General features: G+C 43.6%; 2 protein-coding genes across 3 annotated transcripts in view; one reads left to right on the forward strand and one right to left on the reverse strand.

The window, feature by feature from the left end:
- ITGB3BP (integrin subunit beta 3 binding protein) overlaps nt 1-6,472 on the reverse strand; it is a 72,741-nt gene extending 66,269 nt beyond the window's left edge. The window contains exons 1-2 of the mRNA XM_045033601.1: nt 6,439-6,472; nt 5,807-6,185 (exon numbers count right to left, since the gene is read on the reverse strand). Coding sequence (XP_044889536.1) covers nt 5,807-6,185; nt 6,439-6,472 — 413 coding nt within the window. The remainder of the gene's footprint in view (nt 1-5,806; nt 6,186-6,438) is intronic.
- A 598-nt stretch (nt 6,473-7,070) lies between these two features.
- Nucleotides 7,071-13,668, forward strand: part of EFCAB7 (EF-hand calcium binding domain 7) — a 45,121-nt gene continuing 38,523 nt past the window's right edge. The window contains exons 1-2 of one of the 2 annotated variants that reach the window (XM_045035958.1): nt 7,071-7,280; nt 9,304-9,491. In XM_045035958.1, coding sequence (XP_044891893.1) covers nt 9,305-9,491 — 187 coding nt within the window. In that variant the 5' untranslated portion in view covers nt 7,071-7,280; nt 9,304. The remainder of the gene's footprint in view (nt 7,281-9,303; nt 9,492-13,668) is intronic. The other variant, XM_003990155.6, reaches the window with a different exon arrangement.

A 13,668-nucleotide genomic window follows, 5' to 3' on the forward strand; every position in this document is an offset into this window, starting at 1 on the left:
CGGGGCTCGAACTCACGGGCCGCGAGATCGTGACCTGGCTGAAGTCGGACGCTTAACCAACTGCGCCACCCAGGCGCCCCAAATGTTTATTTATTCTTGAGAGAGAGAGACAAAGTGTGAGCAGGGGAGGGGCAGAGAGAGGAGGAGACACAGAATCCAAAAGCAGGCTCAAAGCTCTGAGCTGTCAGCACAGAGCCCGACATGGACCTTGAACCCATGAACTGTGAGATCATGACCTGAGTTGAAGTCGGATGCTTAACCGACTGAGCCACCCAGGCACCCCAAAAAACCTGACTCTTGATCAGGGATGACTTTGGAGAAGGATCTTGACCAAAAGGAAGAAAAGTGAAAATTAATAAAGGGAAAGCCAACTAAAGTTGAATACAGAGGACAGAAGGGGAGGTTACAAGGGGTACTCAAACTCTGAACATTGGTTATAGGAAGAACTGTCAACTACAGTGTTACAGCAAATAATCAGCACACAGAAAGAGACAAGTGACATACACTCGGGAGAATCAGAAAAGACTGTTTATTTCGCACTGATGCCAGCCCAGTGGAGTCACCTTCAAGGGTTGAGCCCTGAGCGCTGGCACTGGCCTTCTTTTATGCCTGGCTAGCCTCTGGGTACTTGGAAACTTTCTATCAGCTGCACAGGTGGGCAGGAATGCAGGGGGCTCAAGGAAAAACAGGGGGTGGGGGAGGGGCACTATCGATTGTGCTATGTGGGCAGTTGGCTGATGCAAGAGGCAAGCAAGATTACAGAAACCAAAAGCATGCAAGGGGGGTATCCGGCCACGGACATCTGGCTAGCCTTCTTTATGTGCTCTTGTCGGCTTTCCTTCTCATTCCCCCCTCTTGATTCTTAAGCTGCTGTAGCACTCTTAGAGAAATTCAGTTTGTGGGGGCCGGGGAACCCCTTGCTGCCATGGGAGGAGGGGCAAAGACCGTTCTGGTTCCTTTCTGCTGACAGGGATGTCAAAGGGAGGAATGCGATAGCTAGGGTTCTTCGCCATCCAAAGGAATACCAGAAGAAATTTGTATACTCCACTGGGTCTTATTTCAGTATCTACCTCCAAATCTTCGAAGGGTGCCTGACCAGTGTCGGATTCCCATGGGCTCAGTAGGGCCTTATTTGGTGTTATTTTGAGTGCAGAGGAGGCACCTTGAGAGACTGAGGCACAGAGGGACGGGAGCCAGGCAATTACACAGTAACAGCTCAATAAGGTTTCAAGGGCAGTTTTTCCTTCGTGGATGAGCTAGCTCATGCTGTTGGAGACGCACCTGGTGGGCTAGTTGCTCCAGTATATGGACCACTTGGTCTGGAAGTACGCACCATCCTTTTTTGGTCTGGCTTCCTTTTTCCTGTTGTACCCATTTTGTTTCTTGGATTGTGTACCTTGGGGAAGTTGGCAGTTCTAGGACCACCATGATTTTTGAGGGTGTTGTTTGTTCTCCCACTGTTTGTTTAGCTGCAGCATCTTCCTGTTGGTTATCTTCCGACACTGAGTCTTTTTCTCATTGGCGTCCTTTGCAGTGGATGACTGCTATCTCCCTTGTTCCCAGGCTGCCCTCAATAGTTTTAGGATTTCTTCCCAATTTTTTCTTTTCCTCCTGCAGTCAAAAGTCCTCTTTCCTTGTATAGAGCCCCATGTATATGTAGAGTGGTGAAGGCATAGTGCAAGTCAGTATATACGTTGGCCTGTTTGTCTTTACTGAGTTCTAGTGCTCTCATTAGGGCCCACAGTTCTGCTCTTGGGGCTGACCATCCTTGTGGAAGGGGCTTTGCCTCTATGACCTCAAAATCAGAGATGAAGCTGCTGCTGTCCGTAAACCAGATGAGTTCAGGATTTTGTAAGGGACTGTCTGATAGATTGCGTCAGCTAGAATAGACCTCATCAAGTACCTCTAGGCAATCATGCTCTTGGGGCCTGCCACAGTGGGCAAGAAAGTGGTAGGATTTAGGGTTTTTATGGCTTCTAATTTTACTCATGGGTTTTCACATAGTAGTCCCTGATATTGTGTCATCCGAGCATGAGTTAACTAACCAGTGTTGCCCCCTGGCATCCATCAGGGTAATTAATAACTGAATGGGGAACTTTAACATTTAGATTTTGCCCCAACATGAGTTTGTCTGCTTCCTTGATTAAAAGTGTGGTGGCTGCCGGGACCCTCAAACAAGGTGGCCATCCTGCCGCAACTGAGTCAATCTGTTTTGAAAGGTATGCCACTGGTTTCTGCCAAGGTCCAAATTCCTGGATTAAAACCTGCAAGTCCACCCCATTGTTTTTATGGTTGTGAATGCCTTTTCTTGATTAGGGCCCCAGACACTCTGGAAAACAGTGTGGAGTTTTCCTCAAAAAATTAAAAATAGACCTACCCTATGACCAAGCAATAGCAGTGCTAGGAATTGACCCAAGGGATACAGGAGTACTGATGCATAGGGGCACTTGTACCCCAATGTTTACAGCAGCACTCTCAACAATAGCCAAATTATGGAAAGAGCCTAAATGTCCAGCAACTGATAAATGGATAAAGAAATTGTGGTTTATATACACAATGGAGTACTATGTGGCAATGAGAAAGAATGAAATATGGCCCTTTGTAGCAACGTGGATGGAACTGGAGAGTGTGATGCTAAGTGAAATAAGCCATACAGAGAAAGACAGATACCATATGTTTTCACTCTTATGTGGATCCTGAGAAACTTAACAGAAACCCATGGGGGAGGGGAAGGAAAAAAAAAAAAGAGGTCATAGTGGGAGAGAGAGCCAAAGCATAAGAGACTCTTAAAAACTGAGAACAAACTGAGGGTTGATGGGGGGTGGGTGATGGGTATTGAGGAGGGCACCTTTTGGGATGAGCACTGGGTGCTGTATGGAAACCAATTTGACAATAAATTTCATACATTGGAAAAAAAAAAGATCCCCAGAAAAGGGATGACCTTTCTTACTCCTTTAAGTTTTTTTAATTTATTTTTGAGAGAGACTGAGACAGCGTGTGAGTCGGGGAGGGGCAGAGACAGAGGGAGACCCAGAAGCTGAAAAGGGCTCCAGGCTCCGAGCTGTCAGCACAGCCCCAGATGCAGGGCTCGAACTCATGGATCGTGAGATCATAACCTGAGCCGAAGTCAGATGCCCAATCGAGCCACCAAGGCGCCCCCTTTTCTTACGCCTTTAATGTCTCGTATAGAGGTCTGGCCAACTCTGAGAAGCCTGGGATTCATATCCAACAGAATCCTTCTGCTCCCAGAAACTGGGAGCGGACCTGCCCGCAGGTAGTGGGAACCAGAATGGCACAGACTTCCTGTTTCCTTTCGGCTCCCAGCATCCGTTTGCCTTGGGTAATTTTGAAGCCCAAATATTTAATTTCCTGTTGGCAAATCTGTGCCTTTTTCTTTGACACCTGGTATCCTGCCTCTGCTAGTAGCCTGAGAAGGGCCCTAGTTCCCTCCCAGCATTGGGTCCGTGTGGGACTGGCTAGCAGGAGATCATTCACATATTGGAGGAGGACACATCCTGGGTCCTGTCCCAGAAACCTGGCTAAGTCAGATGCCAGCGTCCCACTGAATATGGTTGGTGAATTTTTGAATCCTTGTGGCAATCTAGTCCGAGTGATTTGTTCTTTTGCCCCTGTGGTAGGGTTTTCCCATTCAAAAGCAAATAGGGATTGGCTGTTAGGTGCTAGCTGGAGATAGAAGAAGGCGTCCTTTAAATCTAGACATGTGATCCATCCTGCCTTAGAGGGTATGAGTTTTAGAAGAGTGTATGGGTTAGGCAACCCTGAATGCAGCCTGATGACTGCTTCTTTAATGGCTCTTAGATCCTGTACAGGGCTGTAATCATTTGTCTCAGGCTTTTTCACCAGCAGCAAGGGAATATTCCATGGGGACTGGCATCATTTTAGAAGTCCCATTTGAGTAGCCTGTCCAAGTGTGTCTGGATCCTCAGACGTGCCTTCCGTGGGACCATTTATTGGCGTATTTTGACAGGTTGGGCCCCAGGCATTAGGTCAATTAATATTGGGGGTGGTTTTTTGACCAGTACATTCTTCCCATGGTATCGTCAGGGACAAAGTCATGGGTTGGGCCTTTTCATTTAGGTGCAATTGCATCTGTCCATCCAAAGTGAAGGCTATTTTTGTGCCCATCTTGGCTAGGAGGTCTCTACCTAACAATGAGACCAGGAAGTCGGGTAGATACAGGAACTCATGAACTATTTGGTGACCTTCCAGCTGGCATTGTTGGGGACCACAAAATAGCCTCTGGGTTTGCATCCCAGTGGCTCCTATGATGGTGACTTCTTGACCCAATAGAGGTGCCACCTTGTCACCACAGAGTGTTCAGCTCCAGTGTTGATGATGAAGTCTATTGTCTGGTCCCCTACCTTCATTTTGACCATGGGCTCATGGGGGCCCAGTTGGACAGAGCCTGGTCTTTGATAATCAGAGTCTGCTCCTGCCAGTCCGATCTGGTCAGCTGAGGCTGACTAAGCTGGGATGTCCATCTCAGATGTCTAGTTGTCCATCTGGTGCCTGAGACTGGAGCTATTTTCTGGTTTCAGTGACAATTTTTCGGCTCTTCTGTGTTGAAAAGGGTGAGCAGAAGTTGCTTACAGTTGACTCAGGCAGGGTGGTGAGTCTGGAATATAGATTCTAGGAGATCTATCATTGCCTGTGGCTTCTCAGAGTAGGGCAGCATGTGGTGTCCCCAGTTGAGGAGTCAGTAGTACAGACCAGTTGGTTGCAGAAAACTGATCCCCCCCTCTTGTAGGGTCCCATTGCAGCCTATTCTCGGTGACCCCTAGTCTCCTGCAATGGCATCTGCATTGCCATTGGGGCCTTGGACCTGGAGCCGCAGACTTAAGGTGTCCCTACCAGTTCAGGTATCCCTGGTTGAAGCAGACTGGCTGCTGGTAGAAGCAAGACTGACAGGGGGTGACTGTCAGGCAGGTGAGGTTCCCCTCCCTTGACTGATGGGGCACTGGGGGCATATGGTGGTAGAAATGGAAGGACTTCTGAATTTTCTTGGAGGATGGGGGGGTGGGTTTTTTTTTCCTGCGAAGTCTTCTTTCCGGCTTGTGCCACTAAGACCTTACATTGTCCCTTACTATTAATGCAGAACCGGACCCAAAGAGATTTGACCTGGGCTATTTCCAGCCATTGGTCAATGAATGGGAATTGATTTGGATGGCCAGGGTCCCCTGTAATTACCTTATAAACAGCTCACATTATGGGGACATCTAGGGTGCCCTCAGGGGGCCAGCTTACACTGAACATAGGCCATTCTGATTCACAGAGCGTGCGTAATTTCCCGGGGATGGGGTGGGGTGGGGTGTCAATTTGACCCCATAGTCACCTGAAAATCCCTTTTTAAAATTCTTAATCATACAATCCAGAACAGTTGGTTTTGAGGAATTTTCCCCCATCCTGGTATCCTAAATGGGTCCCTCCCAACGTATGATGTAGCAGGACAAATATGAGGGAAGAGGTTGTTTCCTTCACCTGGCTGCTCCCCTCAGGGGTATTAGATGCCTCTTAACATTGGCAAGTCAGTATAAACACCTGACTTGGATCAGGCCCCTGTGGACCTGATTCTGCCTCCAGTCATTTATGAAGTCTTCACAGAATGGCACGGTAGGACACACTCAGGCTCCGTAGCCAAAACCGTGGAGCACGGGCACTCACACATACATTCAAACAGATTGCACACTTCCACCCAGGGCTTCCCTGTTCTATGTGGGGTGATCAAGTTCCCCTTCTGCCTCAGGGGCTGGCCTGAACTCAGTCTGAAGTCCCTGGGGACACTTACCGATCCGACGTCCTGGGACAGGCCTTTTTGTTCCACCTGGAGTCCGTTTGAGCGCAGCAGTGGCCGACTATTGTCGGGCCCAGCGAGGGTAGGGGTCCAGTGAAACCACCTGCGGCTCCCCCTTCCTTTCCATCGCAGGGGCCCGATATGAGTGGCTTCTCCGCTGGCCTTCGACAACGGTGGCTCAAGAGGCCAGTGCGGCTGTCGGCTTCCAGGCCAACACTTGGCACAAGTGACAAGCGACACGCACTTACACCGGTGCCGGCCAAGGGGAGGCACTTCCAAAAGCTGAGCGCGAGCTCTGGCACTGGCCTTCTTTTATGATTGGCTAACTTCCGAGTACTTTGAAACTTTCTATCAGCTGCATAGGTGGGTGGGACTGCAGGGGCTCAAGGAAAAAGGTTGGGGCTGGGGTGGGGGGGGGCACTACCAGTTGTGCTACGTGGGCAGTTGGCTGATGCAAGGGGCAAGCAAGATTACAGAAGCCAAAAGCATGCAAGGGGGGTTATCCGGCCTCGCACATCTGGCTTTCCTTCTCACAGACCCCAATAGAATAATTTCAACACGAAAAATCATTAATTACAGGTCTTAACAGAGAAAGATGTACACTGCGTCTCCTACAAGATACAGACCACTCCTGCAACTAAGCCAACGAGAAACCGTCATCATCACCTTGAACCTGAATTGGCTGTTCTCCAGTAGACTTTGGGTCAAAATAACCCCTCCCACCTTCCTCCTCCTTCTCCATAAAAGAACTTCTCTCCTTTGTTGGACTTACCTATGGTTTTGCCATAGTTTGCGTGCAGCGAATTGCAATGCTTTGTTGCTTTAGAATAAACCCATTTTTTGGTAGTAAAATAACAGACTTTTATTTTTAACAACATAATATCTACTCTTCTTACTCATAGAGGGGCCCAAGAAAACAACCATGGGTTGGCTCAGGGTAGATACCTACGGCATTTCGACATTCAGGAGAGCACCACTGCGGGATAAAAGGAGCTGAGCAACGTCTTCCTAAAGCAGTTTCTCCGGAGGGAAACGCTGGAGTCCGAAAAGCGCGGGCCTGCGGGCGACAGACGCTGTGTCACACACAAGGTGGACCGCTGGAAACACCCTCCCTCTCTACGAGGGATCCGAGTGTTTGAGGGAAGCGGGGGGTGGGGGGAGTCTAGCTAAGGACCTAGGACCTCATCCAGTCCCTGTCAGTGCAGCAGAGAACCCTCTCTCTCCACTCTGGCCATTCCAGACCCCGACAGATGAGCGGCACAGCCGTCTCTGTCCTCTCCGGATTTACCGCCCTAGATTTCTACCCGGACTGTTTGGGGAGGTGCTCTGGTTCTTATTTCCGTTGGCGGAGAGGTGCCGTTGCCATGGCAATTAAAGTAAAGGCCGAGGTCTGTGGAGCTGCAGTGAGAGGATCGCGGAATCCGTGGAGAGAATTGCCTGCGCTTCCTCGTTTGTGAGCTGGAGTTAGGTAGCGAACAGCTTGCGGTCTCTGTCCCTGCGCCGCGCCCTGCCTCGCTGTCCGGCTTCCTTTTCTGTCACCTTTTATTTCTCTGTCCTACTAAACGCTTGGTCCGTGTGTACCTCAAATGTACCCCGATACGCAGTTTTGTCGTCGTGAAATACAAAAACAGAGAGGTTGCCCGCGATCATCTGTGAAATGTATTTCACGGTGTAGGGCCGGCGACTGGGCGGCTCTGTTTTCACTTGGCCCTTTAGAAGCCTTAGGCGCTTGTTAACAGTTTATTTTTCTTGGTATTGTGTGGCGGGTTATTTATGGAGCCGTTTGCTACAGTGCGCTCTCTAGGCCCCTGTGTTGGTCTCGCGCTGGAGTTTTAAATGAGGGAGGTTTCTAAGCCTGAGGGGTGCAGTTATATATTTATTTAAGCTTCCGTTTCGTCTCTCGTCACAGAAAGGGAAAGAATAGAATTCTGGAACATTTGTACTGTGGGATTTCCACGTGAGGGAGTCACCTTATTTGGAAAGAGTATTCGAGGACGAGCCTAAAAAAATACTTAAATTTTAAAATTGCTTGCTGCAAAATGAACATTCATTCTTCCTTTCTTATTGGAACAGTTTTTCACCCCCCACATTTGTGAGATGTGTGCACGCATATGTGTTTAAAACTGATGCTTAATTATAGTGATATCAATTTGCAGTAACCAGACTGTGACACCACATCCCTATGGGGTCCTTCTAAATCTGGTGTAATATGAAAGTGTCAGGCAGGCAGTCTGTGTATTATAAATAGGGTACTTCATCCATGATAAGCGATTATTATCTTTCTTTCCCAAGTGTAAAAGACCTATATAATTCAAGAAGGTGCAAGTGATTTAGGCCTCCTGAGTAAGAATCCAATGAGTCCTGAAGGGGACCCTACCTGTGTCGTCTTATTGTTGAACTTGAAATATTCAATTTATTAGGTTGGAATGTATTTTTAGAAGTCAAAGCTGGGTAAAATAATGTTGGAAGCTGTTAGACCACCAGCACAATTTAGCGCCTCACAGTAACTGTTGTACAAGAAGCCTTCATTCACGTTAATAAAGAAGAAACTGTTATCAGAATTTACTGCCTCTTGTTACTGCTAGCTGGGTGACATCTCTGTCCCTCAATTTCCTTATCTGTAAAAGGGGCAAAAAAATACTTGACCACTGTAATAAGGATAAATTGAGATGTATGATAGTTCTTTAAGCCTTATGAGCAGAGGTGCTATATAATGCCACAACGTTATTATTAGTGATGAATGCAGTAAAATCTCACAATAATGCTATAAATGGGATCTTAAAAATTGAGTTATTCAAAATGTGGGCCTACATTATTGAGATGTTGGTGGAATGACCTCGTTGATCCTGCTGAGGTGAGGGATGCCAACTGCCAATCCCATGACATCCGAATTCTCCGTGTTGTGGAGTTCACTCTTTCTACAGTTTATTTAGCACTTATTATGTGGAAGGCACTGTTCTGTATGTTCCCCGTGTATTATTCAGTCCTCATGACAACCCTATGAAGACTTAACTTCAGCTATCTTATTTTGAGAGAATAGATGTGTGCTTTTCCTTTGCTGTATGATACTTATTTTGCATTTATATTACATCTTTGCTTTGGCTTTGTTCCTTTGGCTCCCTCATATACATATATATATTTTTCTTTATATAAATTTTCTTATATATAGTTGATTTCTAAATATACATGTATGTATAGCTCATATATATGTATGTATACATGTTTATTTACATGCGTATAATTTGTATATGTGTGTGTGTATATACAAATATACACACACACACATATATATAAATTGCTGAAGGCTTGTTCTAGTTTAGCATGTGATAATACAAGCATATGCATATTATAATATTGGACTTTTCCCTGGATATGAAACCTTTAATGCCTTGATTTCCTCTCCTCCACCCCCACCCAATTTGAGAGGCAAGGTTACATTTGCATTTTAGGGGATTAACACTGACTAAAATTTTAAAATTATTTTCTAATAGAATGGCCATCAGTCCAGGAAGAGATGCAGCTTTCTCCTGTCAGAAGTCAGCACTTTCAGAGAGTCTGCGAACAAAGAAATTTCCACTAACTGAAGAAGAAATATTTTATATGAATTGTAGAGCTGCCTACTTAACTGTTTTTAAAAGCAGCTTAGAAAACATTATTTCTAAAGAACAACTTTACTTGGGTAATTTTTTCTTTAAAATTTATGTATTTTGCCTTATTTGTTGAAAGGTAATAGATCAGAAAGACAGGAATAAGAATTACATTGCTGAATCATTCCAGTTTCTTAGGGAAGCTTGAACAGTGAAACTACATTACGGTATTGTGTGATTTTATATATTTATATATTCTAGTAGCTTCCAAATAAAGCATTCAATGTTTATACAGACTAGATTAGTATTTTTTTAAGTTTTTAAATTTATTTTCAGAGGCAGGGAGAGAATTCCAAGTAGGTTCCAAGCTGTCAGAGCAGAGCCTGACATGGGGCTCGAACTCATGGACCATCAGATCATGACCTGAGTTGAAAACAGGAAACATGAGTTGGATGCTTAACTGACTGAGCCACCCAGGTCTCCCTATATTAGTATTTTTAAGGCTTCCATCAATTACTTGCATATTACTTATATATATATATATATATATATATATATATATATATATATATATTTATTTATTTATTTTTGAGAGAGTGCATGAGCAGGGGAGGAGCAGAGAGAGGGAAGGAGAATCTCAAGCAGGCTCCACACTATCAGCACAGAGCCCAGTGTGGGGCTTGATCCCACAAATCCTGAGATCATGACCTGAGCCGAAATCAAGAGCAGAGTACTTAACTGACTGAGCCACCCAGGCACCCCTTAAAAATATATTTTTAAAAATTCTTATTTGGTACTTTAAGATTTATAATAATAGAATTTAAAACATTTTGGTATCTGAATCACTAGCCTGAATTTGACCTCTACTGAGGAAAATGTAAAGAATATATAAAAATGGGTTGAATGATTACAAAAAAGAAATATTAGGAAATGGGTAAAATTAAAATTTTTTTTTTCAACGTTTATTTATTTTTGGGACAGAGAGAGACAGAGCATGAACAGGGGAGGGGCAGAGAGAGAGGGAGACACAGAATCGGAAACAGGCTCCAGGCGCTGAGCCATCAGCCCGGAGCCCGACGCCGGGCTCGAACTCACAGACTGGGAGATCGTGACCTGGCTGAAGTCGGACGCTTAACCGACTGCGCCACCCAGGCGCCCCTAAAATTTTAAAAGAGAAGTGTGCTGTTTTTATTTTTTGGGGAGGGAGGGAGAGTTGGTCTTTTTTTGCTTCTTTCCATTATATGTAAAATTTCTGTGGTTGCAAATATCCATCAGACCAATGAATTTTGTCCTTGCCAGATATGTCAAATAATTTGGAATTCTTTACTCTTGAGTGGTAAACAATAGCCGATAACACTGAATACTCCTGTAAGTTTCATCAAGGCTAATAACTTTATGGGTAGAGAAACAGAGTTATCTTGCCAACTTTAGAAGAGGTTTCCTTAAATAAAAATTCTGACATTTTTGCAACAGTGTCTTGGGTTTGTATGCAATAAGATCTCTATTTGAGGAAATCCATATTGGGGAATATGAAAATTGAAAAGATTAAATTTATATTTTATTATAAGCTATAATTTTAGGTTTTTTCCTTTATTCTTTTGGATGTCTCTTTGTAATGTTGTAATGATTGAGTTCAGATAATCTAGATTTTTGAAAAGTCGTGTGAACCAGTGATATCTCTTTCTTACTATGTCTTTCATCTATATCTTTCTGTCATTTATGCATATAACATGTGCTCTGACATTCCATTTCAAGTTTGGACAGTGCAGTACCATTGCCAGAGCTATAGAGTTCCTTTTTTCCCCAACTTATAAATAATATAGGTATTATAGATTCATGTCACAGCTTAAAGTAAACTCTGGCAAAAGATTGGTATTTTGGTGTTAACCTTTAAACATTTACAGTTACGTGTTCTTATTGCTATCAGACATAGTAATGGGCTCCAACTAATTCTAAACTTAGAAAGTAAATTAGTAACTACTAAATTATACCTATTTCTTAGATATGAGAATATCTACTTACTGAGTGCATGTTTAGGCATAATTAATTTTATTCTGAGAAAGTTTTTTTTTTGTAATTAATAGTACATCAAAAAACCATTTTGTTATTGAAGATAGCGACAAGTGTGTGCTGACCTGCCACTTGTGGCAAAGAGTTACACACCTGTTTTCCCAAAGCTGTACAGAAAATAGCATTTTCTCTCCTTCCTTCCTTCCTTCCTTTCTTTCTTTCTTTCTTTCTTTCTTTCTTTCTTTCTCTCTCTCTCTCTCTCTCTCTCTCTCTCTCTCTCTCTCTCTCTCAAGTATTCTCTACTCCCACAGTGGGGCTCCAACTCCCTGAGATCAAGAGTTGCATGCTCTACCCACTGAGCTACTCAAGCACCCCAGCATTTTCTTTCACATGGACTTTTGACTTCAAATCACAACTTCATTTAGGTCCTGTTTATAGTCTTACCTTTCAAAGGGTGGACATTGGCTGGGGATGGAATCCTAAAACACATGTACCTTTTTCCTGACTCTCTTTATAGATGAGTTATAAAATGGCCTGTTTTTATGCTAGGCAAAATACTTGAGAAGTGTGCGTGCAAGTAGGGAAGGGGCAGAGAGAGAGGAAGGGAGAGAATCCCAAGCAGGCCCCACTCTTAGCATGGAGCCTGATGTAAATTCTAATCCTACGGCTGTGAGATTGTGAGCTGAGCTGAAATCAAGAGTGGGATGTTCATCCCACTAAGCCAGATAGGTGCCTACAGCTGCAACTTCTGTTAACTCTACAAGTCACCCTGGATGATGATCTTGTTTCCATTTCTGTCTCAAAGTTTAAATTATCTAGGTATGATTCACTGTCATAATCTGGAGGATGGGAACATTTCTCTTAGTCTGTGGACTTCTAATATGTTACTAACTGTGAATCATAACCACAGGTAGCAATTTTACCCTTCAGGTGTGGACTTCCTAGTTGTATTATAAACCTTAGGAACCAAGAAGTTTGAATCTCTGAAAAAAAACAAAACCCTGTATTATGCTCATGCACAATGAATGTTCAAAATAAGGGACTCATAAATGTCTATATTTACTGCCCTGATCTGGTTTTTATTTCCTTGCAGATTTTTTTTTTAGTTAAATTATTTTATATGTATTAGTCCTTTTTCATTAAATTGTAGACCATCCAGATTATCATTTTTTTAATGTTTATTTTTAAGAGAGAGCATGCAGGCAGGGGAGAGGCAGAGCAAGGGGTACAGAGGATCCAAAGTGGGCTCTGCGCTGACACCAGTGAGCCTGATGTGGGCTCAAATTCACAAACTGCGAGATCATGACCTGAGCTGAAGTTGGACACTCAATCGACTGAGCCACTTAGGAGCCCCCAGATTATCATTTTTTATAGTGCTAAGTGTAATGCAAGATCTTGTGAAATTTCACCTATGATTGTTAGAAATATCCAATATAAGGTTTTATAATAGAAGTTGTAGCACGATTCAAGACAGTTATACGTTTTAAAATTCTATTAATTCCTTCTCTAGTGTTTAGGAAACTTACCATGGGTTCATTTTAGATAGTGTTAGGTCTTAATATGCAGAGATTTGTTTATGTGCAAATTACCCATTTGCTGCTTTTAAACTGTACAAAGTACAATTGTTTAAAGCCATTATGTTTTAATGTGTATGGCATATGCAAATACAAAAGCCTTTCTCACATTGTAATTTGTTGCCTTTCATAGATATAAGAGCATACCTTTTAAAACAAGAATGTCTCTAAAATAACCAGTTAAAGGACTGTTTGTAAAAATTCTGGTTAAAAATCAAGTGATTTGACCATTGCTCTCTATAATGCATACTTCTCTCAAAGTATGTTGACATTCTTGGGGCGCCTGGGTGGCTCACTTGGTTGGGTGACTGACTTCAGCTCAGGTCATGATCTCACACTTTGTGAGTTCGAGCCCCGTGTCGGGCTCTGTGCTAACAGCTCAGAGCCTGAAGCCTGCATCAGATCCTGTGTCTCCCCCTCTCTCTACCCCTCCCCTCCTCATGCTCTGTGTCTCTCTGTCTCTCAATAGTAAATAAATGTTAAAAAAATTTTTTTTAAAGTATGTTGACATTCTTGATCTTTAACAAGGCTATAACTGTAAATAGATACTTTTTGTGTATATATTTGACATTTGTGACTTGATTAATGATTAACAACTAATGTTCTTGAAGCCCTAATGTTTAGTAGTGATGGACATTTTAGATAGATACATGCCTTGTTGACAATAGTTTTCTCAGATTAATGA

The sequence above is a fragment of the Felis catus genome, chromosome C1, assembly GCF_018350175.1.
Source record: "Felis catus isolate Fca126 chromosome C1, F.catus_Fca126_mat1.0, whole genome shotgun sequence".
Classification (NCBI taxonomy): Eukaryota; Metazoa; Chordata; class Mammalia; order Carnivora; family Felidae; genus Felis; species Felis catus.